This window comes from Tyto alba, unplaced genomic scaffold (assembly GCF_018691265.1).
Source record: "Tyto alba isolate M040663 unplaced genomic scaffold, T.alba_DEE_v4.0 Super-Scaffold_10, whole genome shotgun sequence".
Lineage (NCBI taxonomy): Eukaryota > Metazoa > Chordata > Aves > Strigiformes > Tytonidae > Tyto > Tyto alba.
Window position 1 is genome coordinate 17,890,918 of NW_024881262.1, and position 25,743 is coordinate 17,916,660.

At 37.1% G+C, this 25,743-nt stretch overlaps 1 protein-coding gene across 1 annotated transcript in view; it reads left to right on the forward strand.

The window, feature by feature from the left end:
- The window catches only part of GK5 (glycerol kinase 5), a 29,625-nt gene that overhangs the window by 437 nt on the left and 3,445 nt on the right, over positions 1-25,743 (forward strand). Inside the window, exons 2-15 of the mRNA XM_033005362.2 lie at positions 826-919; positions 3,913-3,988; positions 4,425-4,518; positions 5,481-5,612; positions 7,182-7,257; positions 7,957-8,018; positions 8,103-8,176; positions 8,516-8,576; positions 9,672-9,798; positions 13,079-13,183; positions 17,225-17,310; positions 20,284-20,387; positions 21,536-21,595; positions 24,464-24,597. Coding sequence (XP_032861253.1) covers positions 826-919; positions 3,913-3,988; positions 4,425-4,518; positions 5,481-5,612; positions 7,182-7,257; positions 7,957-8,018; positions 8,103-8,176; positions 8,516-8,576; positions 9,672-9,798; positions 13,079-13,183; positions 17,225-17,310; positions 20,284-20,387; positions 21,536-21,595; positions 24,464-24,597 — 1,285 coding nt within the window. The remainder of the gene's footprint in view (positions 1-825; positions 920-3,912; positions 3,989-4,424; positions 4,519-5,480; positions 5,613-7,181; positions 7,258-7,956; positions 8,019-8,102; positions 8,177-8,515; positions 8,577-9,671; positions 9,799-13,078; positions 13,184-17,224; positions 17,311-20,283; positions 20,388-21,535; positions 21,596-24,463; positions 24,598-25,743) is intronic.

Sequence of the window (25,743 nt, forward strand, 5' to 3'; positions counted from 1 at the left end):
CCTTAAACCACCCGCCTGGGTGGAAGGAAACAAACGCCCAGCCTGGCTGGCAGCCCCACGGGGACACCGCCATTGCGCGCTCCTCGTTACTTCTCGGCGTTTGCTCCCGCCCACCTTCCCGTTACTTTTGCTTTAGTGGCTTATCGACCTAACCCTGCTCCGAACAAAACGACTTTTGCTAGTAGGACATAGCGTTTATACATTTCCCATTATGTAACAACGCTGTGTAAAAGAAGTGTTAACTTTGAAACAGAAATTGCAGGCTGCTGTTGGCTTGTATGGCTCGTGATTTGGGGATCAAGACGATCTCCAGAATTAACCTTTTTATTGTTAGCTATTGCAATTGAAAGATTGCAGCATGGAGAAGTGTAAGAAATCTGGTGGACTTTGAGAGCTAGAAGGGGATGTTCTCAGTGGAGCTGACCCTCCCTCTTGCTGGAAGCCCATTTGGGGGGTGATCCCTGGCCCACTGCATTGCTAGTGAGCTGCTCAGCAGCATCAACATCCAAGTTCAGCAGTGGAGCCAAAAGGCTCTCTGAGAAACCTGGTTTCCAATTTGGAGCCCTGAAAGCAGTTTACAGGCTCCCCAGTTCTGGGGGGTTTGGGCTCCTTTATCTCTTCTGAGCAGAGGAGGTCTTTGAGAGGTTACAGACCCATTTTTAACCATATTTTAAAAGTGACAAACACTGTTGTTTCGTTTCTTGTAATAGATTCAGAAAGCTAAGAACAAAAAGAAAAAACAAATGTATTTGCACAAACTTTCTCAAGAATGATGGTTTCTGTGAACTAGGGATCGTAACAAACCTGTGTGTCTTCCATGAACAGGCAGAATCACTTTATCCTCATCCTGGCTGGGTTGAATTAGATCCTGAAGTGCTATGGAGTCACTTTGTTGGTGTAATAAAAGAGGCTGTACAAGGTAATGGCTTATAAAGTTTGACATGTTAATTATTTATCAAAATTGGTAAAGTTAGTTAATTTGATAATAAGTTTCTCTTTATTCTTTACAAGTACTGAAAATTCATCACTGAGCACAGGTCAGTAGCATGCTTTAAGGCCTATTCAATCATTATGTAAAATAGGATGCTTCAATTATCTTTTTTTCTTTCAGTGGGGCCCAATTAGGATTGAAGTAGAACCAGAGCAGCACGCATACTCGATTTACATGTCAGTTTGTTGCTCCAGCTTTTTGTCTATGTATACTTCCTGGTGTCTGTTTTCCTTCCTCCAGATGCCTCTGTGTACAAACAGAGTAGGCTTGTTTCCCCTTCTGACTCCCTGTTATTCTGCTGCCACTTTGTGTGTGCAAATGTCAGTGTATGAGAGAATGAAAGCAGAGTGCTGCGTAATTCTTGCTTGATTACAACCCAATATTCCTGCGTTTCCCATTCAAACTGCAAACAGTTTGTACCATCGATTTCTATATTATTGTTATTTTCTGTTTGTACTTGAGCCTAAAATTTCCTAGTACTCCATGTGCTAAACACACACAACTCCCTTTTTTGCCAAACTTCGGATATTTTTTTTTCTCCCTTTTCTGGATACTGGTCTAAACGTGCGTTCACTCCCTACAACTCCCACAGCTTTCCCACTATACCAGCTCTGGTATTTGGTGATCCTGTGCCATGCTGATGCTGTGTGCCTGTCAGCTGCACTCCAGCTCGCTTTCTCACCGGGCCTCAGCCTCCTTGTCATGTGTGTGTGCATCATACTCTTCCATTCAGTGCCTAAAGTTCCTTCTTGCAATTTGGTCTCCAAGTGTTGCTCTGCTTCCAAGCCTGCCTCAAGACAAAACTGCTCGTCTCTTCCTTTGGAAGGCAGCGTAGGGAACAGGGGAAGTAACCATTACTAGGTGTAAGCTGCAGCTGATTATTTTGGGCTCTTGGTCTGTTTTCTCAGCACTTGCAACTGTTCCATCACAAGAACAACAGTGCCACCTCTGACCCTTAAGACCTTTCTAGCTTCCTCCACTCCCATTCTGTGGGGCAAATCAGGAAGCAAGACTTTTCAGCTAGTGTTGAAAGTGGAAGCTTTTCTTGTGGCCAAGCTGTGCACACTGTTGGCAAGTCATTTTTAAGTGGTTGTGTAATGTAAGTGATCGTAAGTCCACACTGCTATCAAAAGCAGCAGTCCCACCCTCCTTTTTACAGTGGTGTTTCAAGTCCAGAGCAGTTCCCTGAGTCAGATCACTGTGCAGTTGTTTATGCCAACAGAGCTTCACCACTGTTTGTGCTGGTGCAAGAGAGGGTGTGGTAGCAGGGGCCTGTCTGGAAGCAGAAAGAAGGCGTAGGAGCACTTCAGTTTACAGGGCATGATGAGCTAAAACATGTGGTTCCATATGCAGGTGGATGAGCTGATGTAATTCAGTACTACCTAAAGGTGGAAACTACTGGCTGCAGGGTCTCATCCCTCTCTCTCACTCTGGTACTGATTCAACCCTTCCAGGAGACAGCTTAGCTGAAAAATGTCTGTGTGTGTCTTCTGTTTTGTTTTTCTCTTCAATGGAAGTTAGCCCTGCTCATGTAGGGGTCTAGATAGCATGCTAGTTGACATGGAAAGTAGTGGGAGCATGCAAGTTGTGGAGATGGGGAGGAGTAACACATGCCACTAAACCGTAGCATGCTGCGGTAGTATTGGTATGCCTTTGCCTTCAGTTTAGACCCAGCTGCTACTGAAAAAGAAATAGTGCTCTTCTCAAGCCACCCCTTCCCAGCTGCTTCCCCCGTACGCTCCTGCTACCCACAGCACTTGTGCAGGCAGTTGGAGCAGGTAGCCTTGTGCCAGCACTGATTTAATTTTCAGCTTATCGAGGGCTTTGATACCACTGCCTGCATGAACGCAAGGATGGGTATAAGGGAAGGTGCAGAAGCACACGTAGAGGTTGGCAGAGCAAGACGTGCCCTTTCTCTATGAAACCCTCTCTGTAATTGTCACTCATGCTTACACAAATGAGTGATTTTGCACATGAAAGTTAATATAAGAACATATATGAGCAGGACATACTTAACCTCCGATTTGTTCAAGTAGCAGCATTGAGAGCCCTTCAGTGTAACAGTACTTTGGATGAAATAGTCTGTCATTTAAGTGGAACTTCTTAATGTATATTTTGTTCACATAATTTTGCTTTTGGAAGTATGCATGGAGGGGCTTGGGAAGCTGACCAGAGCTGCTTTGAAAATAGCTGTGGATAAATTCAGTTATTTACAGTTACGTATATTAGAAAAAAATGTTCTGTAACAGTTATTTGGAGATAAGGTGTAACATCAAAATTGGTGTATACCCAAATGTACATTTTTATAGTTCTGAATTTGAACTATACAGTGTTGCATTCAGTGATGCATGGTTTAAGCAAATGTCTTACAAATTTTGAAAGATTGCTTAAGGAGAGAAATGTCATCATCAAAGTAATGCAAAAAATCATGGCATGTTGACATTAATCTCTTTCCTGCCAACAGAATCAAATCAATCAAGTTTTGTTTCTTTATGGAATTTATTTCCATAAGTTTGTAAAGGTGGTACTTCTGTTTGTGCCTTCATTGACATTCATCCACGTGAAATTCACATTTTAATTATTATATGGACATATGTAAACTGTCTGCTTGTCTCTGGGATTATTCAAGTAAAGTATCAACATGTCTTTCAGAAGGTGGAAAGGGTCAGTGTGCCACAACTGCTTCTGGAAAATACATAGATTTATCTACCTGCTTTGGAATCAGTTGTCTGACTCAGGATTTCTCTAATATTTCACTGTTTGACCTAATTGGGCAGTGTATAGAGATTTATATTCTCTGAAATTACTAATTTCTTAAGTATTCCATTGATTTTATAGTTATATTGGAAAAGTTGTATTTTTGTTTGTTTCTTCAAATAAATGTGGGGGGTTTTGGTGTGGTTTGTTTTTGTTTTTTTTAGCTGCGGGACTTCACATGAGGCAAATTGCTGGTCTTGGCATCTCAACACAGAGAGGAACTTTCATTACATGGCACAAGTATGTATATTGTGTGTTGTTTAAAATGAATTTGTTTTCATTGATATACAGAGGCTGGATGGAAGCAGACTGTAGAAATGTTGAACTTGGTCAAGTCACAACCTGAAAGCAACAAATGTTAGTTATTCATGTTCCCTTGTGTTTGCACAGCCACACCCTAGAGCAGTTCAGAATATAAGTGTACGTCCTTTTTGTTTTGTTCTTAGTACTTCAGAGGAGATGAATACATATGAATTTAGTTTTGGTGAGAAGTCTCACTCTCAGAATGCCTGCATGCCTATTACTAATTCCTCAAATCCACCAGGAGGAGATGCACTTATTTGAGGAGTTGACCTGGTGTTAAGTGTCCTGACTGGAAATGGTGAATGATGTTGAATTTTTGGGGTGGTTTGTGTACTGTAGCTTTAAATGGGAATGTTCAAATACTGTTTTTCAGGAGGACAGGGAAACCTTTTCACAATTTCATAAGTTGGCAAGACTTAAGAAGTGCTGAACTTGTGAATTCCTGGAATAAGTCCCTTCTGCTGAAGGTAAAACTTTGCTAAGCTAAATACTGCTTGGACATATTAGAGCTGTTATTTTTATGAAGAGTAAGGGCAATACAGGAAATACTGCAATTGTCCTGTTAACATGTTAATACAATGTGCTGTGGGCTAAAAACATTTAACTGAGCAAGATTTGCATGAAAAATAGAATCAAGAAAATATGCAGTACTGATAGCCTGAAGGTAATTAATGATGGGAAAAGATGTCTGTAGGTCTAGCATTAATTCTGTTACTTTTTAGTCTCTTTGTTATATTAAAATGTTGCATATTAACACTATTACAGCATAATTTTTGGCTGTATGTCGTTCTTGATTGGCAGTGTTTTGGACTTCTTTTGTTTCTTTTTTAATGTACTCTTTGCTCACATTATCTATAGAAGGTACATTTTATTCTGCTCATGGCTTTTGCTTCATACCATTAGAAGAGAAGGATTTGCTGTAAGTGGAAACACTGAAGTTACTTTTCCTGTAAGTGGAAACTAACTGGCACACTCAGGACAAGAAGTTACATGTTTGGTTTTGACACTGATTTCTTTTGTGAATTAAAACTTGGTGAATGCTTAAATTTTGGTTAATCTATTAAAACATGATTGAGCCTGTCTACTGTAGGAGAATTTTCACTGGGATAACAGTATGTAGCGCTGTCAACCACGTCATGCATTGTACTCTTAGAGGTGGCCTGTCTTCATAACGCAGAGCCATCTCTATCAGCGTGCCACGGAAGCCAGTAAAACAGATGTGCTTAGTACAGCTGATTTTTCCTCTCGTATTTGTTGTGGGAAGGCTATCTGTTGAAATCCTATGTAAGGATTCTCTAACAGGATATTAGCTTTCTGAGTCTAATCTCCTGTCAGCAGCTTTCATCTGTGTTGTCATCCTTTAAAGATAGTTGATCAGAAACCTTTAAATGGAGAGATTAAAAATTAAGTAACTTTTCTTTTGAAACAGGTAATCCATGTTATTTTTACAGTGCTTCATTTCTTGACTGGGAATGATCGATATTTGGCACCAAGTTTTCTTACTTTTTCAACACAACAGACTTCTATGAAGTTGTCGTGGGTTTTTAAAAACATACATGAGGTAAGCTGGAAAGGGAAAAATAATAGCTTTCTTAAGTTATAATAATGGCTAGTGACTTTAGGTTGATTGTAACTTCTTCAGTTTTGTCTTGCTTGTTCTTTTTCTCAGAAGAACCAGAATTAAATACTTTTATCTGTGTTAATTTTCAAAGCTTGTCTACCTAAATGTCTACTCATGTTGATACAACTTTTTCCTCTGATTACAGAAATGTGTAGTAGCAAAAAGTTTTTGTGATGCATAAGAAACATGATCAAATCACCTGATTTCACTTGATATAGTTAAACGATTAGTAATAGTACTTTGGTTTAAGTTGTTTACACTCTAGTTTTGCATTATAATTGTATTTGTTTTCAGCTGTTACTCTTACCTTTCCACTCTGCATTATTCCAGTGTTCACAGTTTCACAAACAATATCATACTGGACAACCAAATACTGCAATTTATTTTGCATTTTGTCCTTCTGTAAATTGGAAAATACACATAAAATAAGTTGTGCTGGAATAATCTAATGAACTAATGAGCACTGAGCTATTTGTTGCTGTATTCTTTGCTCTAATCCTTACCGTTTTCCTTGTTTCTTCCTACTGTATTTATAACTTTAGTCATCTTCTTTTCTATGTTAATTTTCAAGTTATTTTTGAAGAAAATGTTAATCATCAATTTTCTACCCTTTGTAAAGAAACCCTGGAATTTTTTGAGTTTTGTCTGGTATTCTCGGTCACGAAACTAACTATGGAGAGGGTCAAGTATAATTTTTTACTGTCATGTTTTTGGTTGGACCTGTTGAAACTGTGAGGTGTGAATTTGGAGGATTATAGAATTGAAGGTTATACAGCTGCTGACTTTTCAGTTTGAGATGAATGTTCTCCCATATTTTGTCAAGTATCAGTGGATACTTAAAATATGTAACTATCAAACCAAGAAGCTCAAAAATTCCTGGCTCTTAATTACAGAGAATCATGTATTCAGTCACGTTTTGAGCGGATTAGTTTGTATGTTCTGTTCATGAATTCTGTAGTTGTACACGTCAGTTAGTAGAAATTAGATGAAACCTAAATTTCCTATTTTAAAGGGGAAAAAAATCCCAAGGAAAATAACATTTTGCAAACTCTTTACAGACATCATAAACCAGAAAACAGTGGCTCTGTCTTTGTTGTTGTCAAGCACATACTTTAAAACACACTTATTTATTCTGTTTCTGTTAATTTTTTAAGTGCTGGACCTTGTTTTCTTTATTCACCGCTCCTTCACCACTGTTAGAATTGTGACTATAAAGTTTCCCTTCTTAAGGCTCTGATGCCACTACAGTGGAAGATTAATTGCATTTCATAAGAGCACTTGTAAGAAACTGTGCTTATTCTCTGTTAGGAACACAAACTGTAGGATAGTACTACTTCCATAACCATCTTGCCCTTTTTAGAAGAAAAATTGGCATTCAGACACTTATTTTCTAGGGACAATATCATTAACCACAAAGAAAATGAGAAAAGGAATGAGGAAACATTTTCCTCTATTGTATCCAGTTGTAAAATTTTTTCTTTTTTTTTTTGTATATGTATTTGTTCCCAGGCTGAAGAAGCTGCCAAAAAAAATAACTGCTGCTTTGGAACTGTTGACACATGGTTACTGTATAGATTGACTAAAGGTGAATGTTACAGTTCCTCTTAAATATTAATAAAATGTACTGGATTGTAAGTAATAATGTTCATGACTGTCACTGATATATCCTAGAAATCAAATACTTTTTTGTCAACTTACGCTTTTTTTTAAAATAATTGATGAATATTGTAATAGATGTAGTTTTTTTAAAAAATAGATTCTGTATTAGTTATTCCTTGGGCCTGCCAGGAAGGGTAGTCAGAAAGGGAGATAATTATTCAGTGTAATCAATCTTTTAAGCATTTAAGATTTAAAGAGGACTACCAGAACTGATTGGCCTTACTTGAAGAAAGCTACCTGTGAAAGCAGAAGAACAAAGAATTGTTACAGATGCGGAAGAATTACAAGTTTCTGTCCTGAGGGCTAATGCCTGAGCAGTTGGACAGATTATGATAGACAGTGATGCAGTCAGTGTGATACATGTTAAAAGTACTGGCTCTCTTCTTGCCAGTTTCATGAGGGTAAAATAAGGTAATTATTATGTTCATATTATAGTGAATGGCAGGTGAAGTTTGTGTGTTCATTGTGTCATTATCTAGGTATAAGCCTTTGCCTAGAGACACTCAGTTTATATTTCATGGGAGCCACTGAGATGTTTAAAGAAAAGGTATGTTTAAAACAACCTTTAAATATTTGGATGTCTAAAATCTTACTTTGTTCTTATTTTTTTTTTTTTTTACGGTAGGTTCTGTGTATGCTACAGATTACTCAAATGCCAGTGCTACAGGCATTTTTGAACCCTTTACGGTATGTGCTGTTCAGAAAAAAATGTTGTTATTTATTTTGCTTTTGAGAGTTCCTGATGTTTTTCCTTTCTCTGTATTATTTCAGAAATGTTGGAATCCCACTTTGTCTAATTTACTTTCTATTCCAATGTCTATTTATCCACCAGTGAAAGACACAAGGTAACTATGAAGGCATATTCAAAAGAACGTGAAAGAATATTTTAAATTAATTGCCTTTAGAAAAATACTATATAATCTGCACAGGTGAAGTAATATATAGCTAAAAAAAATATATATATACTTTATATGCAGATGCACTTTTCCAGTACTACAGCCAAAACTTTACTACCAGTATTTCTTAGAGTGATAGTTTTAATCCTTTCTTTAAAATTAATTGGTAGCCTTACCCTTCATATGTAATGCAAACCCAGGTCTTATATATATATATATATATAGATTTCATTTTAACAAAAGCATCCATTTAGTGTAGTGATGTTTTTCCATAACATTTGTTTTAAGCTTCAACTTCGGGTCAGCTGACTCTGAAATATTTGGGGTACCTATTCCAATAATGGCAATGGTGAGTGAAAATGTTTTCTTACTTAAATCTGTATATTTGTACCTGTATTATTTTTATCTAACTTTGATTTAATACTTGTTTAGTAAGTATTCCCTATTCCTTCTCTGTGACTTAACTGCAGCAGAATTGGTTGTTTAAATTTTCTCCAAGAATGCAGTTTATGACCTTAGGGGAAAAGGAGGAGAGAGGAATGGGAAGGGATTTCTAGAGGTTGAGGTTCATTAAGGTTAGATTAGGCACCAAATGTAGGACTTAACAGATCTGGGTTCTGCTCTAAACTCTGGTAATGTGTCTCTGGCTGAAAATCAGTTGTTGTATGTAAAGTTGTGCTATGGGATCCATTGTGGCTTGACTTCAGTAAGACTCCACAAATATATTTGTTAATAGATTCACTTGTGGTACCTTTTATTTATTTTTTTCACTAAAAATAAGTGGTGAATAACATGTTCTTGCTTCAGTAATTAGGATTTGGATAAGGAAAATCCATTGGTTTTTGTAAAGTGATGACTTACAGAAAAATCTGCTTGAATTGAGCTAAATGGAAAAAATGTCACCTAGCTAACGTGAATTTCTCCTGCTATTTCTAAAGAACTGTAGACTCAATTTATCTGCAAATTTACTATTTCACCAAGGCACAAACATAAGCAAATACATTTAATAACCATCGTTGTTGAAAAATTGAGCATGGAATAATTTGGTACAGGGAGGATAGCAGGGAAAAAGGAAGGTGAGACCTCAAAACTTCAAGCTACTCCATTTTGTTCCCTGGGATTGCAAATACCCCATTATCCTTGTCAAATACTAAAACATAAAATATTTGTTTTCTTGCCATAACATATTTTTCATTGTTACAAGCAATACTACAGGCATTCACATTGTGTCCAGACCTGGTATTTGATTCTAGTGATAAATCTGACTGTTGAAATGGCCTACAAATACTTAAGAAATTCTGTATGAGTCCTCTCTTAATGCTCAGTTTCTTTCTGAATGGGTATTTGTATTCAGAACTCTGAATTGTTTGCAATGAAGCTTTAAAATCCAGCAGCATTGTAAGTTGGTAGCTAACTTCTTGTAATGTTTTTGTTCGGACTGCAGGTAGCTGATCAGCAGTCAGCTATGTTTGGAGAATGCTGCTTTCACCCAGGAGATGTTAAACTGACAATGGGAACAGGTGGTTTCTGGAACGTGAATACGGGAGAACATCTCTTTGCATCATGGAGAGGTAAGATAGTGAAATTTTGGATTTAGAGTATTTCATTTTACTTCACAGCTGTTAATGGTGAGGGTATGAAAAGGGATAAAACAGCTATGCTTTTCCTTCTGTCTTTCACTGTAGAAAAGCAGCTTGAAAGTGTGTTAAGAACAGAAGACTGTGGAAATTTGTAATTAGAAATTTAGGTCTTGGTTATCTTGAAATGCTTCTCAAGAAGAGAATTTAAGTAACATCACTAGTAATTACGTCTGCTACTTGCATCCTTCCATATTTTTTTTTTTTTTTTCCTCATCGTCGCTTGTTCTCCTTGATAGCACTGTTACACAGTACAGGAATAGAGAAAAAGGAGATTGGTCCTCTGGCATCTCACATCAGAATGTTCCAGTGGATCGCTCTAAGTTCCTCCTGTTGAGCCCTTATGCTTTGTGAAGTACCTGCAGTGAGGTAATGCAGGATTAGCAATTACTAATTTTCTTTTAAAATGCTGGAAATGGGCTCCCCAGTGTGTTTCTAGTGTTTACAACTTTGTTTTCTGAACAGTTGTGGTCTGTCAAGCATGTTAATTTGTTGTAGGTGGCTGTTTGTCAGGAGAGTAGCAGACAATACCGAAGTAAATTTGCCTGCACAGTCTCTGTCTGTCATATTTTTAGAGTTACTAATTTTGGGAAGCCTAGGATTTGAAATGGGAGGGGTGCAGCTAGGGAGGACAGCAGCATGCTGAGGAGACTTTTACCAGCTAAAGTCTGTAACGCCCTTGGCTAATACATGAGATGTGTCAGAACTGAATAGCATAGACAGTGAATTACCTATTGAATGCAAATGCTTTTTAAGCTAAATAACGATGTCATTATGATGATACTTTTATTTAGGAAATCATATGTATGTAGTCTGTGAAAATGTAATAGCAGAAACAGGCTGTAAGGTTTTTCCATTTTGTTTTCTTTTAACAAAATATTTAGCTATTGTGATGTGATAGGAGTTGACATCTTTAAGGCAGTGCTATGAAACTTCTACTGCTGTAGGCTGCTATTTGCGTTAAAATTATTTTCTCTGTGTTCTTTGGCTGTTGTGTGGTATGGTTAATAGGACAAGTTAAGTACCTGGCTTTCTCAGGGCCTTGGACATGAAACGTAATATGTTCAGTCTTTAAAGTTGACATGTATTTAAGACTGCAAGATTAATCCCTACAGCATCCTTGTGCAAGCTATTCATTAGCTGCTGTTCTAATTTCTGGTCTACACTTAGTTGCTGTATATGACAGTTTTAAAAAAAAAAAATAAAATAGTTCCTTCAAGAATAGCACTTCTCACAATTAAGTAATGTAAACCTGCTGTATAGATTTAAAATACCTCTTTGGCAGTCTGATAGTTCTTAGTAACTCTGGTGCTGCCAAGTGTTGTATTAATCTATTCCCTAGGGGTAGATTATTTTACACTAATGGAGACTGATGTGAACATCTTTAGGAGGGCCACGCAGCGGGCTTCTCTGTCCCTAATTAGCTGTCCTCCTCTAGGGCTTTTGCCTCAGTGAATTGTTTGGTCCTGCTTCTTTGCAGCTTTACCTTTGGTAGAAAACAAAGATTGTAAAGGAGACCTGCACCAGCGATCTGAAGATATGTATATCACTTTGTTTTCCTTCCAAAAGACAAATACAGGCTTTAATCTAAATAGGTGCTGCTGGTTGTTTTCCATTGTAAGCACCAGAGTGCCTCCAGCACTAACCAAGTTTCTGCAATTGCACTAGTACTACCATACTGTGGTTTTGGACGCAGGCAGGCAAACTGGAAATGATTTTATGAGGCACACTTGTATATCAGCAAAGTCACCTTGAGAAAGCAGAGGAAATCCTTAGATCCTTCTGCTGCTTTTCTGGTCCTTTAGTTATTGAGACTCATTTACTTTTGTTGCATTACCCATGATCTGAGTCCTGAGCAGGGTCCCATAAAATCTGAGTTCTTTCTTCACTCTGACAGTTACCATACTTGGGTTGGGTGAAGTTTTTATTGTAGTGGCCACTGAATGCTTCGGTTCTTATTAAGTGACCTGAAAAACAGTTTGTCCAGCTGCAGTGCTGGAGAACATGTACTGTTCACCTAGATAACAAAGTATTTTTGCTCTAGCATTAAAAGCAGAACTCTGCAGAACTTCTGTGCTATGTTCTTGCTAATGCAGATATCAAACAAGAAGGTCTTTGTGCTCGCACTGTCTGTTTTAAGTAGTATGTCTCTCTTGTCTTTGTTAAGGTTTCAACATAATTGTGGGGGAGCAAAGGCAAGAACAAATAGTCAGTTTAACTCCATTATTGGCTGCTTATTTCTAATGTAATAGTACCTTCAAGCAGACAGCTCTTTGAAAGATACTGTACTGTGTTTTCAAATAAACTAACAGTGTTTGCCTTATGTATTTCTGTCTGTTTTCTGAGAGAAAAGGAAGAAAAAAATTTAAGTAATTGGATTTTTTTTTGAGTCATTGCAAAACTATTTGGTGGAAATCAAAACTTCCTGCAAATCCCATCATGTGAACCACAGAAATGCTTATCTTTTGTATTTATAGACAAAATATGTCACCAAACATTTTTAGTGAGTTTGGCTCTTTGGTTGTTTACATTAGTCAAACATACAGGTAACATGCTATAGTTAACTGGCAGTAACCTTTGTTGGGGACAACGATGGGCAAATTGTGAAACTTCCTTTCTTTTTTGCTTTCTGTGTGAGGAAACATTGCATATTGAAAAAAGGAATTTTCGTCCTTTTCTATGACTTAAGATCTAGGTTCTAAGTTTGTGTTGCCTTTTTTTGTGTATGTCTGGTTTAGGGTTTGTACTTCCAATCTGAAAGCCCAGCTTTCATGTTTTATGTTGTGGGGAAGTAAATTCTGACTTTTTAGAAACTACTGGGGAAAATCAAATGGATTTAAAACAAATAAGAAAACATTGATAAATTTGTAAGTATATACAATCTCCAATCATTAAAAAAAAAAAGTGCAAATAGCTCTTCTGTTTAGCTTAAAGAGGGTTTTGTCTTGAAATTTCATGGTGACTTTATTTTTTTAAAGTTAACTTCAGTTTAAGAAACTGTTGTTTGAGTTGCTCATAATTCCATCACTAAAGTTATAAACACTACATTTAACCTCTATCAGTGATGTTTTTTTTTTAGCTTGAATTCTGCAAAGGAATTGGATACACTTTTTTTTTTTTTTTTTAGTTGGGTTTATTGTGGGGGGTGCTTGTTTATGGTTTTCTGGAAACATTTAATTTAACTCAGTGTTTTGTTTTATGGAAAATAATTAAGGTCTGTATCCACTGATTGGTTGGAAGATTGGGGAAGAAGTTGTTTACTTAACTGAAGGCTGTATGTCCGACATTGGCACTGCAATAAAATGGGCTCAGGATATAAGTAAGTAGTTCTTTAATTTTATAGAGGGTAAAATATATGACTACTTAAACTGTTTTATGTGGGGTTATAGTTATGTTACTGAGCTTGGTTTTATTATCCATAATTGAAGAAACTAGCCTACATGTTTTGGACAGTGGAAGATGCACGGTCTCAGTAGTAGGTTCTCTGCTGAGTGTGTTTACTACAGGGAGTTTGCTTTGCACAGTCGTCGTCTCTTCAGACTGCCTCTCGGACCCTCTGACCTACGTAGGCTTTTATTTTCCTGCAACATTTTACTCCTTATTTGCTTTCTCTTGATCTTGACAAACTTCCTGATGCCTTCTTTTGTTTTTTTAACCTGGTATCCAGACTTGAATAGAAATGGTGTAAAGGAGGCCAGTCTAAAGTTAGATGTGTGCTGTTTTAAGGTATTCGGACTTGAATTCTTAGCTGGGGAGAAGCACAGAAATTGACTACTGATTACATCTAGGTAGCATGATTGTAAATGCAGTGTTCTACAAACATTTGCTGTAATGTTTTCTAGAGATCTCTAGTTGTACATCTAAGAATTAATAATGGGTTTGAATTACGTGAAAATAACATGAACGACTTTATTTTTTAAAGTAATGGTGTTGTGTAGATTGCTTCACATGGAGGTACTGTGCCTTTTTTGCTGTGACTGTTATGTAATGAAAAGATTTGCATTCCAGTTCAATAAAAGACTAAGGAGAATACTAGCTCTGTAGTAGTTGATGTTCAAAACCTCTGTTTATAGGACAACCGTTCTGAGTGTTTTAATAAACAGAATGTGGGTTTTATGGGTGACTTCAACTACCCAGACATTTGTTGGAAGAACAATAGAGCAGCTTACATGTCATCCATCAAGTTCCTTGAACGTGTAAAGGACTGCTGTCTCATACAAATGATAGATATGCCAACCAGGAATGAGACACTGTTGGACTTGCTACACAAACCAAGAAAGCCTGCTTTATAGTGTCTTGGTTTGTGATAGCCTTGGCTACAGTGATCACAATATTGTGGAGTTTGGGATCCTGCTGAGCACACTGACAATTAGTACTAAGATAAAAGGTTTATATTTTAGAAGAGAAAACTTGAGCTAACTCAGAGCTCAACTGAGAAGGATTCAGTGAGAAGCTTCCATGGATAAAGGAACTAGCAAGTGCTGGGAGTTTTTCAAGAACGCTCTCCTGGAAGCTCAAAAACAGTTGAAGTGCAACCACTTTCTTGATTTATGAGTAGCAAGTCCAACAGTGCCTCATTCCTGGTTGGCATATCTATCATTTGTATGAGGAAGCGGAAAGAAGGAAGTTCTTGAAGTGCAGCAAGGACAAATGTAAGACCTTTCATTTGGGAAAACATAATCCAGGAGTACAGCCCAGCCTGGGATCTGCTCCGGTGGGAAGCAGCTCTGTGGAAAGGAACCTGGGGGTCCTGGTGAACAACAAGCTCAATAGAAGTGATGAGTGTGCTGCAGCAGCAAAGCAAGCCAGCAAGATGCTGGGTTGCATCAACAAGGATATCACCAGTAGAGATTAAGTCATTACCCCACTCTGCTCAGCGCTTGTCAGGCCACACCTGCAATACTGTGTTTAATTTTGGTTCCCACTATGCAAAAATGGTGTGGGCAGGTTGGAGAAGGGTCCAGAGGAGGGCCACAAGGATAATCAAAGGACTGGGAAGCCTGTCATAGGAGGAAAAGCTGAGAGAATTGGGTTTGTTCAGCCTTGAGAAGGCTTAAGGGAGACCTTATCGCCATGTTCCAGTATTTAAAGAGTGGCTATGAAGAAGATGGAGACTCCCTTTTTACAAGGAGTCACATGGAAAAGACCAGGAGTAATGGGTACAAGTTACTCCTGGGGAGATTGTGACTGGGCACAAGAGGCAAATTTTTCACAATGAGAACAATCAGCCGTTGGAATAATCTCTCCAGGGAAGTGGTGGATTCCCCAACATTGGACACTTTTCAGATTCAGCTGGACAAGGTGCTGGTCCAGCTTGTTTAGATTGTGCTTTTGCTAAGAAAGGTTGGAGCCAGTGATCCTTGAGGTCCCTTTCAACTTGTTATTCTATGACAAACTATTTACTTGATTTACTTTGAAATTTAGTACATCTTTACTAGGATGCAAAAAAGGAGTTAGTGTCTCAAACTTTGGGTTATCTGGGAAAGGTTTTCATGAAGTGTAACTTACCACAAAATTCCACATTTCTTCAAGTTGTCAACTTCTGGTGCATGTGTGCATATACATGCCCAGGTATGTGCCCCTGAGGATTAAGTATGACTCAGATTGGTCCTCAGGCCTTCATCGTTCAGCATTTGACTAAGCCTAGAGAATAATGACTAGTCTTTTGAGGAAATTACTCAATTCAGTACAGTTCAGTGCTGCAGACACAAGTATCAGTGGTACATATATAAGGTTGCTGCTTCAGATTCCATACTTACAGTGGGTACTTACCCATGTGCAACTTATCCATACTTAAAATTGATATTATTGGTATACGTAGAGCAAGACTACAAAGGATTTCTTGTTAGCCAGTAGTGAAATGGACATGACCTATAGGTGCTACCTGTGGTAGCAAAAACTGGGGAAGCTTTAGAGGGAGATTAAAGAATAGGCATGCTGCTTTAAACTCTCTAACAAGTAAGACCTTTATTTCCTGGAAATATGATTGCAGAGAAGCAGAATTCAGAAACTTTTATCACCTTTATGAATAAAGAGAAGGGTGTAAGTTTTGCTCTACAGAAGGAATTGAGCCAAAACACAAGTTAAGCTAATGGCCTCGGTAAGGATGGTAAGGCTCAACAGGGATGAAGATGAGACATATAATAGTAGTAAAGGTTTGGAAATAGGAATTTATGCAGAAAGACAAATCTAGTTTAATGGTCTTTTAGTGGAATCAGATCACTTCTAAGAATTTTGAAAAAGTAGTATGTGGAATTTCAAGGTAAAGTCAATCTTCATTAATTTCTTAATTTTCTGTCCTGACATAGAGGTACTATACATAGTTCAGTAATGGTAAATACGACAAGAAGATGATATGGTTTAGGCTTATTGTCTGGGCACAGTAGAATCCAAAGCTTTCAAACAAGTTTATGAAAGTTACAAAGATAAATTGAAACTCTTGGTAAGTTACCAGGATGGGTTTTTCAAAGATAAATTGAGCTACTTTAACCTAATTTAACCTAATTTATATTTGATAGGAGAATTTACTTTTTAGACAAGAAAAAACAATAGCTCTTTTACAGGAGACCTCTAGTCTTCTGTAAAAACATGTTATGTGGCCACATAAAAACATTATATCAGATTGAGCAATCTGATTTAGTGAAAGGTGTCACTGTCCATGAAGTTGGGTTGGAACTAGATGATCTTTAAGGTCCTTCCCATCCCAAACCATTCTATGATTATTAGGTAAAACCACAGAAGATGGGTGATAGTACAAGAATTGCATGTGGGTGAAGAACAAGCTGAAGAGGGATGTGTATAGAGTTGTGAAAGGAGACATCTGGCTAGACAGAGAACAAAAGTAGTGTCTATCAAAGAGGTGATGTTAGGACCTACCTTATTTATATGTCAGTCACTTGTAAGAGTATTAAGGGTGCTGATAAAATATAGGTATTAAGACTTTCTCTGTAGTCATTTGGTGCTTGGGCTGATAATAACATCTTTGGGGGGAAAAACATGGTTTAGGTTTTGCAAATCCAGATTTTTAGCATAGTTGGGTGCCTAACTATGTTAGCATTCTCAATTCCCATTTATGTCTGTTGGAAAGCTAATGACCTCTTACAGGATGTGAAGATTAAAAGGCTGTAGCATAAGAAATATGAGAGGATCATTTTGAGTTTGGTCTTCAACTGAATAAGTTGGGGTCTTTTTTAATGTGACTGATAGACCTGGAACACAAGAGAAGTGATCGTTTCTGGTAAAAGGTGCAGTTCCAGAATATTAGAGAAGGAAATAGTCTAACTCTAGATTTTTGTCTCTTAGTAATATATGAAGAAATTGAAGTAAATAATAAAAGCATATGACTTATGTGTCTTTACAGATCTTTTCACCAATGTAGATGAAACAGCAAAAATGGCACGGAGTATTGTTGATTCTCAAGGTGTTTGTTTTGTTCCAGGCTTTCAGGTAAAATTAATATTATTAATATAATTGAGATTATATTTTTAATAACCCAGTTAAAATTTTAACTTTTACATGTTTAAATGTAGTAATTTACATCTTGTCACAGTATTTATTCTGTACTACTCAGGTTCTTATTTTCTGTCCTTCACCACAACGTATGAAGGTTGTTGTCACACCAGAATGCTTAAACACCACCTCCCCATAAGAAAAACCCTATGAAATAGGAAAATTACTTCCATTTTGCAGGTGGAGACTTGAGGGACAGATACACTAAATGACTTGCCCATAGGAAGTCAGGCAGTGCTTGCAGAGACAGAAACCAATCCCATAGCTTTTCTGCCTCCTGCAGTGCCTTCACTAAGACAGTACTCCTAAGCAGCATTCAGTGCTTCTTTTCAAGATGTAGGTTGCAATTCATCAGAATATTTAAACATACTTGAATATGAGCAAGATTGCAAGTCCTGGTGTTACAAAAAGCAAAAGTAATGTTTAGACACTTCTCCTGGGAATGACCAAACCGAATATGGTAGACTTTTCTCTTAGAAGTCTTAGTAATTCTTTGGTTTGAATGTATACCAGCACACCTGTGTGTTTCTGAACGTTCTTTTTGTTTGGTTGTTTTTTTGGGGGTTGTTTTTTTTTTTTTTGTTAATCTTCATTGGTCTACCATACTCAGTTTGGTCATTCCCGGGATGAGTGTTTTTTCCTAAAGAAACTTAACATCTTTAACCTTACCTTTGTGCGAGTCCTGTATGTTAATGGAACAAGACAAAGAAAAATTTCTTCTACAGGTATCCCAGTTACATTCTCTCAAACAGCTGTCCTAGTTATTAGATTTATTTTTAGGGGTACAGAGCTCGATTGTGCTAAGATGCTTCCGTTTAGCATTTACCATGAGTAATTGTGCTGTGAATAAGCAAGTGTTGAGCCATGCCAAATTCCAATATTTGCAGGCAGGAATCCTGAAGCAGACAAATGTTAGTCTGAAACTTTAATTCTATTAATACTCAAGTTCTAGAGATGTTGGTAGGACTTATTTTTTGTTTATTTGGCTTTTGATTTGCTTTGCGGGTTTTTTCCCCCTTGCTTTCTTGACACTGTCTCCCAGAAGGAAGCCCAGCTAGCTTCTTGGTAAACATTGATTCAGTCCCTTTTTCCCTAATTCTAATATTCCCAGTCCCAATTTAGAAGCTGTACTTAGAAAACTGAATGGATTTCTCTTTGACTGTGACATCTAGTAACCACTAATAGTATCCACCAATGTGGATTTTAAAAGCCCTGCTTATTCCCGCAGACCATGTTTAGCTAGTAGACTCACAGTAACAGAATCTGTATCAGTTTAGAAACTGAGCTGATTAAATGGTATGAAAAGGGACATAAACAGAGCTGAACAATTCTGGGACTATAATGTGTCTGTTTAGCTTCACTGGCTAGATGCTAACACAGATTGGTTCAGTTATACTGCTTCACAGACCTCAGAATGATAGCAGTTAGGGAGGGTTCTTACGAAGCTTGTATGTTCATTTCCTACACAAAGTAAAATGTTTCTCTGTTCTTCCATATTAAGGCAGTAAGAACTGCATTCTACTGCTGTGGTGCAGCATGCTGAGAGGAGCATCATTGTGAAAGTGCGTTTGAAATGGAGTGAATATGTGTATTAGTCATTTTTCCTTTTAATCATTCTGCTAGAAACTGGGGTTTCCGGGCTTAATTTGCTGGGGTTAATAGTAATAGCAAAAACTTAGGAGTCCTCACTGGAGTGTATGCATATATATGCACTACTACTTTCTTCTTTTTTTTAATGATTGATTCTTTCAAGATATTCACCTTTATGTAGAATACAAGTCTGTGCTTTTTAGTTTATTATCTTGTATGTGAACATCTGTAAACTTGGAAGCCATGACTCCTTATGCTAGTGGGCTGAACAAGTGATTCCATTTTTAGAATGGGAAGGGTACTTGTATATGAAAAAAAAAAAAAAAAGAGTATTTTCTTTGACTTCAATAAAGAAGTTTCTTCTATTTAGGAACTTCTGCGGAAATGCCGGTTTTCCTTTTGTTTTGTGTATGTATCCATACAGGGGTTTTTTGGTGTTTTGTTTTTGTTTGGGTTTTTGTTTGGTTTTTGTTTGTTTGTGTTTTGATTGTTTGTTTGTTTGGGGTTTTTGTTTTGGGGGGTTTTTTTGTTTGTTTGGTTTAAAAATATGATAGCATTTTCTTAACTTACTTTATAGATACATGTGTATGTATTTTATAAGCATAAAATTCAAACTTCTGGTAAATCTTGTCATAATATTTAACACAATACTACTGGAAAGGATTGTTTCAATTTAAAAATTGCTGTCTACAGTGAAAATAAGATTTATCATTATCACAAATCAGGTATGAACCGGCAAACTAGTATTTTGTGATAAAGAGCATCAGCTTAGTAGAGAGGTGGAGAGGAGATTCATCAATTGATCCTCTAGTTCTCCTGAAAAAAAAAAAAAGACAACTTTAGTGACCATTAGAATTTTAGTTGGGCTATGTTTATCAATGTCACTGAAAACAGGCTGTAGTATAAACTAACAAAAAGTATTACCTTTCTATTCAGTGTTACTTTTAAAAATCAGTTCATCTTGTGTTAAAAAAGGTGTGTGTGAAATCTTGCTAGAGAACATCAATATCAGTGTGCCTTGTCCTGGACACTTACAGTGTACACTGTATGTATTTTAAAGAGAAGTCATACAGATTAGTATTATTTAGTATATAAAATTTGGAAGAAGTCACTTGAACCTGTTGTTGTTGAAAGAAGCTGTTTAAACTGTTCACAGAGTTAGCTAAAATAACAGTATATACCTCTTACATATTGTTTTCAATTTTCTTCTTTCACTATGCTGCCTGTAATTGTCGTAAGTTATTTTTTTTCTTATTATTTGACTGCTTCCTCAAAAGCCTGCAAAAGCCCACTGAAGTCATGGTGAAATCTTTTCTGTAGGTTTCTGTGAATGATCCGTATTTATGTGCCTCTTTCATGGGGCTGAAACCTTCCACTACCAGAAACCATCTTGTACGAGCTATATTGGAATCTGTAGCTTTCAGGTAGTGTTTGCTTAATTATCTGTCTTATATTTCCTTATGTTTGCTTTTGCTTTGATCAGCACTATTAAATGGATACATGAGTTCTGCAGTTTGTAAAAATATAAATGGTAGTCTATTGCTGTTACACTGAAAGGAGTTTTAGCAGATTACCTTCTTTTTCATTAACACTTTACAATTAAACTCATGTATATTTATTAGTTGAGAGTTTTTGTTATTAAGTAACCATATAGAGATTCTTGAACTATATTGTTTTCTACATGTTCTAAGAATCTTTTCTGCTTAAAGTTTGTCCTTGCTCTCCTGACAGTGTTTTGACAAAAGCTGTAGCCCGCCCTGGCTGGGTTTAAAGTATCCCTGAAGCTGGAGGTTTTATATTAGCTCTTCAGCTAAAGTTTGAAATCTTGGTGCTCCTGTACTGTAGGCAATTAGGGACCACTGACATGATTCCTTCCATCTAGTTACCAGCTCTGCTTTGAGCATAATAACCTCCTGCAAAGAGGCAAAAATGATGTCTGGAGGAAGGTAACATTATGAATACTGGCAGCTGTTTCTAATGCATTTTGTTTTCATGCACTGTAAGAGGAACATGAGATGCAATAATTCCTGAACTATGGTTCTCTTGAAAAAAGGGATGTTGAAGAATCTCATCTCATTCAAATACTTAACTAGAAAAGGGTGGAGATCCTTTGTGTTTAGAATTTCTCTTATTAAATGAAATGGTTTCAGAACAAGTCATACTTGCAGTCTTCAGATGCTCCCTTTAAAGGACAGCTGGATAAACTCCAATTAACACTGTCAGCCTGCTTTCCTCACTCTAAACCACTTGTTACATCTTGTCTGTAGAAACCTATCAGCAATTTCAGGTGGAAAAAATGTACCTGCTACAGTGACTTGCTATAGAATGGGCCATGATTTAGTCATACTTGTGCCTTCATAATAATGTATAACAAAGACCAGTTTCAGCCTTGGTTTTTTTTTTTATTTCCTTCTTTTTTTCTATTTATACATTCTGGAAACTTGTTAGCTATTGCAGCAGTTCTGACCCAACTGAGGCATTTTTGCCTTGTATTTTATTTTCTGACTATGTAGATACTGGAAACACTTTATGGAATATATAATGCTTAATTCAACTAAATATTTTTTTAAAGAAACAAACAGCTTTATGATATCATTGTGAAGAAGGTACGCATTCCTCTTCAAACAATTCGGTAAGTTCTGTGTAAGTTTTAGATTTGATGTATGGAAGTTTGATTTTAAATAGCTGTGAAGGTTAGTATGCAATTTTATCTTACTGTAAAACTTCTGCTGCTGAGAAATACATTATTACCAAGTCAAGTCTTAATGTAACTTAAGTGACAGTAGAGTTTACCCACAGAAGAGATGGTTCAATTAAACTACTGTCATTGGGGATTGTCGGTAGATGAGCAATAAACTGCTCTAATTATTTAAAAAACAAAACAAAACAAATTCATCTTTTCAGGTAGTACTAGAGTACCTATAGCAATGCCAACCACAAAGGTCATTCTACTCTTTATTATCATTCTTTCATACTGAAAGTTTTTGTGCTGGGCTGCTTACAGACTGAATGTTTCTTGAAGATGTTCCTAAAACTGGATCTATTTGTGAGGGAAAGAGGGAGAATATTTGTACAATTCAATTAAGACACTGGTTTTGCTTCAGTCTTTGAAGAAGCAAATCAAATTTAGTGAGGTAACTGTGATCCCTAGTATATGCTTTTCACAATGTCTTGGAAAAATTTAGCTGAATTATATATTGCTGGAGAACTACGCTGCAGGCTTCGGTAGGTACTTGCTTTGAACGCGCTAGTTGTCTCAGAGCCTCAAGCCCTCTCAGGCTGAGAAAGCTTTCTAAAATTTCTCCTTCTAGCAGCCAGGGGTCATCGTAATACCACATTCAAGAAGAGAGTGGAAACAGTTCCTGTCCCTTTTGTGGCTTTTTTTCCTGGTACCTATGCAAAGGAAGAAATAGATTGGCAGGCATGTAGATAGTTGAGAAATCGGACTTCCGAGTAGTGGAAGAAAAGTGAAAGTACAAAGTAGGAGGAGGTAAAAGTTTCTGTCTTCCATCACATACTGGGACAGAATAGGCAAAGATGAAGGAACAACCAGGCTTGGGGTTTTAATGGAGAGGAAAATATGACAAGTGTTGGAATTTTTTTATTCCTTAGGATGCTTTTTTACACTGAAAGGAGTAAAAAATATTGCATCCAGAAAATTGCATCCAGAATTTGAGAACTTGTATTAAGACTGAACTGAAAAATGGGAACTGTGGAAGTACTGACTAGGGAACATTAGAATTCTGATCTCATTTACACTTTAATGTGAAGTTTCAATTGTATGATCATGTTCTATTTTATTCATTAATATAAAATTACTGTTTCATATAGCGACTGTAATAGTTAACTACAATCAGTAAGAATTCAGTTTGTGGATTAAGCATTAGAAGATAATGAGATACACTTAACGGGTTTTTCAGGAGGCTTGTAAACCGCTCTCCCATCCTTTTGTCCACATATCTTTAGGATCTATCCATTACATTTGTTTTTCAGTTGTTGTTGGTTTTATCCCATAAATATGTTACTTCCCTTTTTAGCTATTGTCCTGTATCCCTCATTCTTTCCCAGTCTCTGGCTCCTACAAGCTCCTACAAAGTCATTGTTTTCATTAGTCCTCTATGTTCCTGTTACGTCTCTCTGCTTCTGTCAACACCATCAAGGAAAGCACAGAGAAGGAACCCTCAGTTTTTGTCCTCATGTCTCGTGTTGTAGTGGTCTGTGGCAGCCTTTACAAGAATGATCCTGGTAGTCCCTCCTGGAGTCCTGGAATGTCACGCATTTACTGTTCTGTGAAATAGCACATCCCCAGTCAAATGGCATGTAGGAACTTTGAGCCAGAAGATACACTGTACAGATTGATTCTTCTAAGTATCTAGCAGCAAAATGTAGCTAAATGTAAAGCTGAGTATTTGGAAATACGTTTTTTTTTTTCCCCCTTGTAATTTGACTCAAATGGATGTCTTTTGCAGAAGAAGGAAGATGCATGTTACTGGCATTAAGAAAGTGATTGCCAGTTAAAGGTTTTTATGCCATAGTGTAGTGGTGATAACCCTGCTTAACTGTACGTACAGACAAGCAAAACCCTGAGCATCACCAATCAGGCAGTGTCTCCTGATTTTACTTCCAGAAACAGCCAAAACATTTGTGCAAAAGTTTTCTGAGACATCACATAGTATATAGAAGATTTCAGCTGGTATATTTGAATCGAAGATTTCTAAGCAACTGTTAAGTTTTTATTATCCAACACTTTCTATAAAAATAAACAGCAGATGTCTTTACTGCACCACATTTGATAGAACAGCTCCATACCTGGCTGGTATTGGAGTCCGACAGCATAAGGAGCCAGTCTATGACAATTCAAAGATTGCTTTTTGTTATTGTTACTTCTTGTATGCAAGAGTGATTACTTTGCACCGCTAGTAATCAGTCTCAGGTGACTAAAGATCAGCATTTATAAATTCTAGTTTACTTCATTAAAAGGGTCTCTGACATGCTGCATTAAGGAAAATAGCTAGATGGAAGCCTCATTCTCATCTTCCTCATAAAAAGAATCACCTATGAAGGCCTTTAAGCTAACTAGTACAAAGATTTGGTAGTAATGAAAAATGTACTCTTCCAGATCTGCGAACACTTGAAAGTGTTTGTTTAATGTAATGGTTTTGACTGTTGTTATGTTGTGGTGATAACTGTGTAAAGGTTCTGTTACAAACCCTAACATTTCAACCAGGATGATGTATAGTCTTAGAAACAGAGCTTTCAGAGCTTTTGATAATGTGTCCCTGTCTGTTTACCATTCCACCTTCAGTTCACAGGCATTCTTTAATAGGCACCTTGTGCTGGTCTCTAAATTTGCCTGTAAAATAGAAATGCATTTTTTGCATGAGTGACAGAAAGATTTATGCATAGATGTGAAACCCCAGACAATGTTTTCTGAAATGTTGACAATAAGCATTTAAACTAAAGCATTTTTTTTTACCTTCTTCTTCCCCTTTCCCTATAGAGCTGATGGAGGTGTCAGTAATAATAGTTTTGTTATGCAGATGACTTCAGATTTAATTAATAAGAAAATAGAAAAGCCTGCAAATGCAGACATGTCTAGTCTTGGTGCAGCTTTTCTAGCAGGCCTTGCTTCAGGTATGTATACATTTGAAGGGGCTTTGTTTTTCCCTTAATGCATGTTTGTAAATACGGAGGAAAAAAACTCTGGAAAAACAAAGGGCATAACTTCCAAGTAATTTTAAAAACTACCCAAAGGATTACTTCAGCCATTTTTGTGGGAGTCCAAGGTAAGTAGTGCTTATATTTCTCTGTGTAGTGCTTTGTACCCATGTCCTTGTATTAGATGGACCAAAGAAACAGATGAGAATGTCATTAGGTCATAAACCAAATCATGGACCTTATTTGTGTCTCTAAGACAGTGTCCCAGTTTGCTGAGCAGCTGTATGCTTGTTTAGTTTTACATAAATGAATAGTGACAGTGAGTTTAATGTGAAAGATACCTGCGTATATGTTTGTAAGATTCATTTACGTTTAGAAGTATATACTACTGGAGAAGAAAGAGGTGAACCCTGTCTTTGCTGCCCCCCTCTTTCTGGACCCGGGCTCTCCGCATCCCTCCCCACACTGGTGGAGTCTGGCGCGGGGCGCGGTGGGGATGGATCACGTGGCGAGGAAGCTGCCACACTTACGTGCAGCTGTGTCAGCCCTGCTGGAGCTGTGTCCTGTCATCTGTGAACTGAGTCTTTATTCTTTAAGGTTTTCACAGAAATAAGCGCAGTGGAAGTACAAAATAAATTATTAACAGGGAGGAAAAAACCAAAACAAAACAAACAGCTCTCTTTACACGGAATTGTTGTATATAATTAACCAGACTTAAAACTACACACTATCAATGCTTTTGCTTAATATCCACCTACAAAATCATTTCCATTAACTTCATTAAATTGCTTTGATATGTAAATAACACAACTGGAAGATAAAAACTATATGTTCAGGTAAGACTTATTTAGCAACTAAAACTGTAAGAAAGCTGCAACCCTTGGCAGACAAGAATGGCTCAATAACATAAATTCATCTGAATACATAACACCAGCTGTTCTCTGCCATTTATGCAATTTTGAAGACAGTAGGAAAGCAACTAGTGCTAAGTCTCTGTTTCTGTGGCCCTTCTTCATTGAGAGGGACCTGCAGCTGAAAGCACAGCGTGGATGAAACCTAAGGGAACTTCAGTGTACCAGAGCTGTTCCTTGGAAACTGTCCCAGTTAAGCAGATGTGCTGTT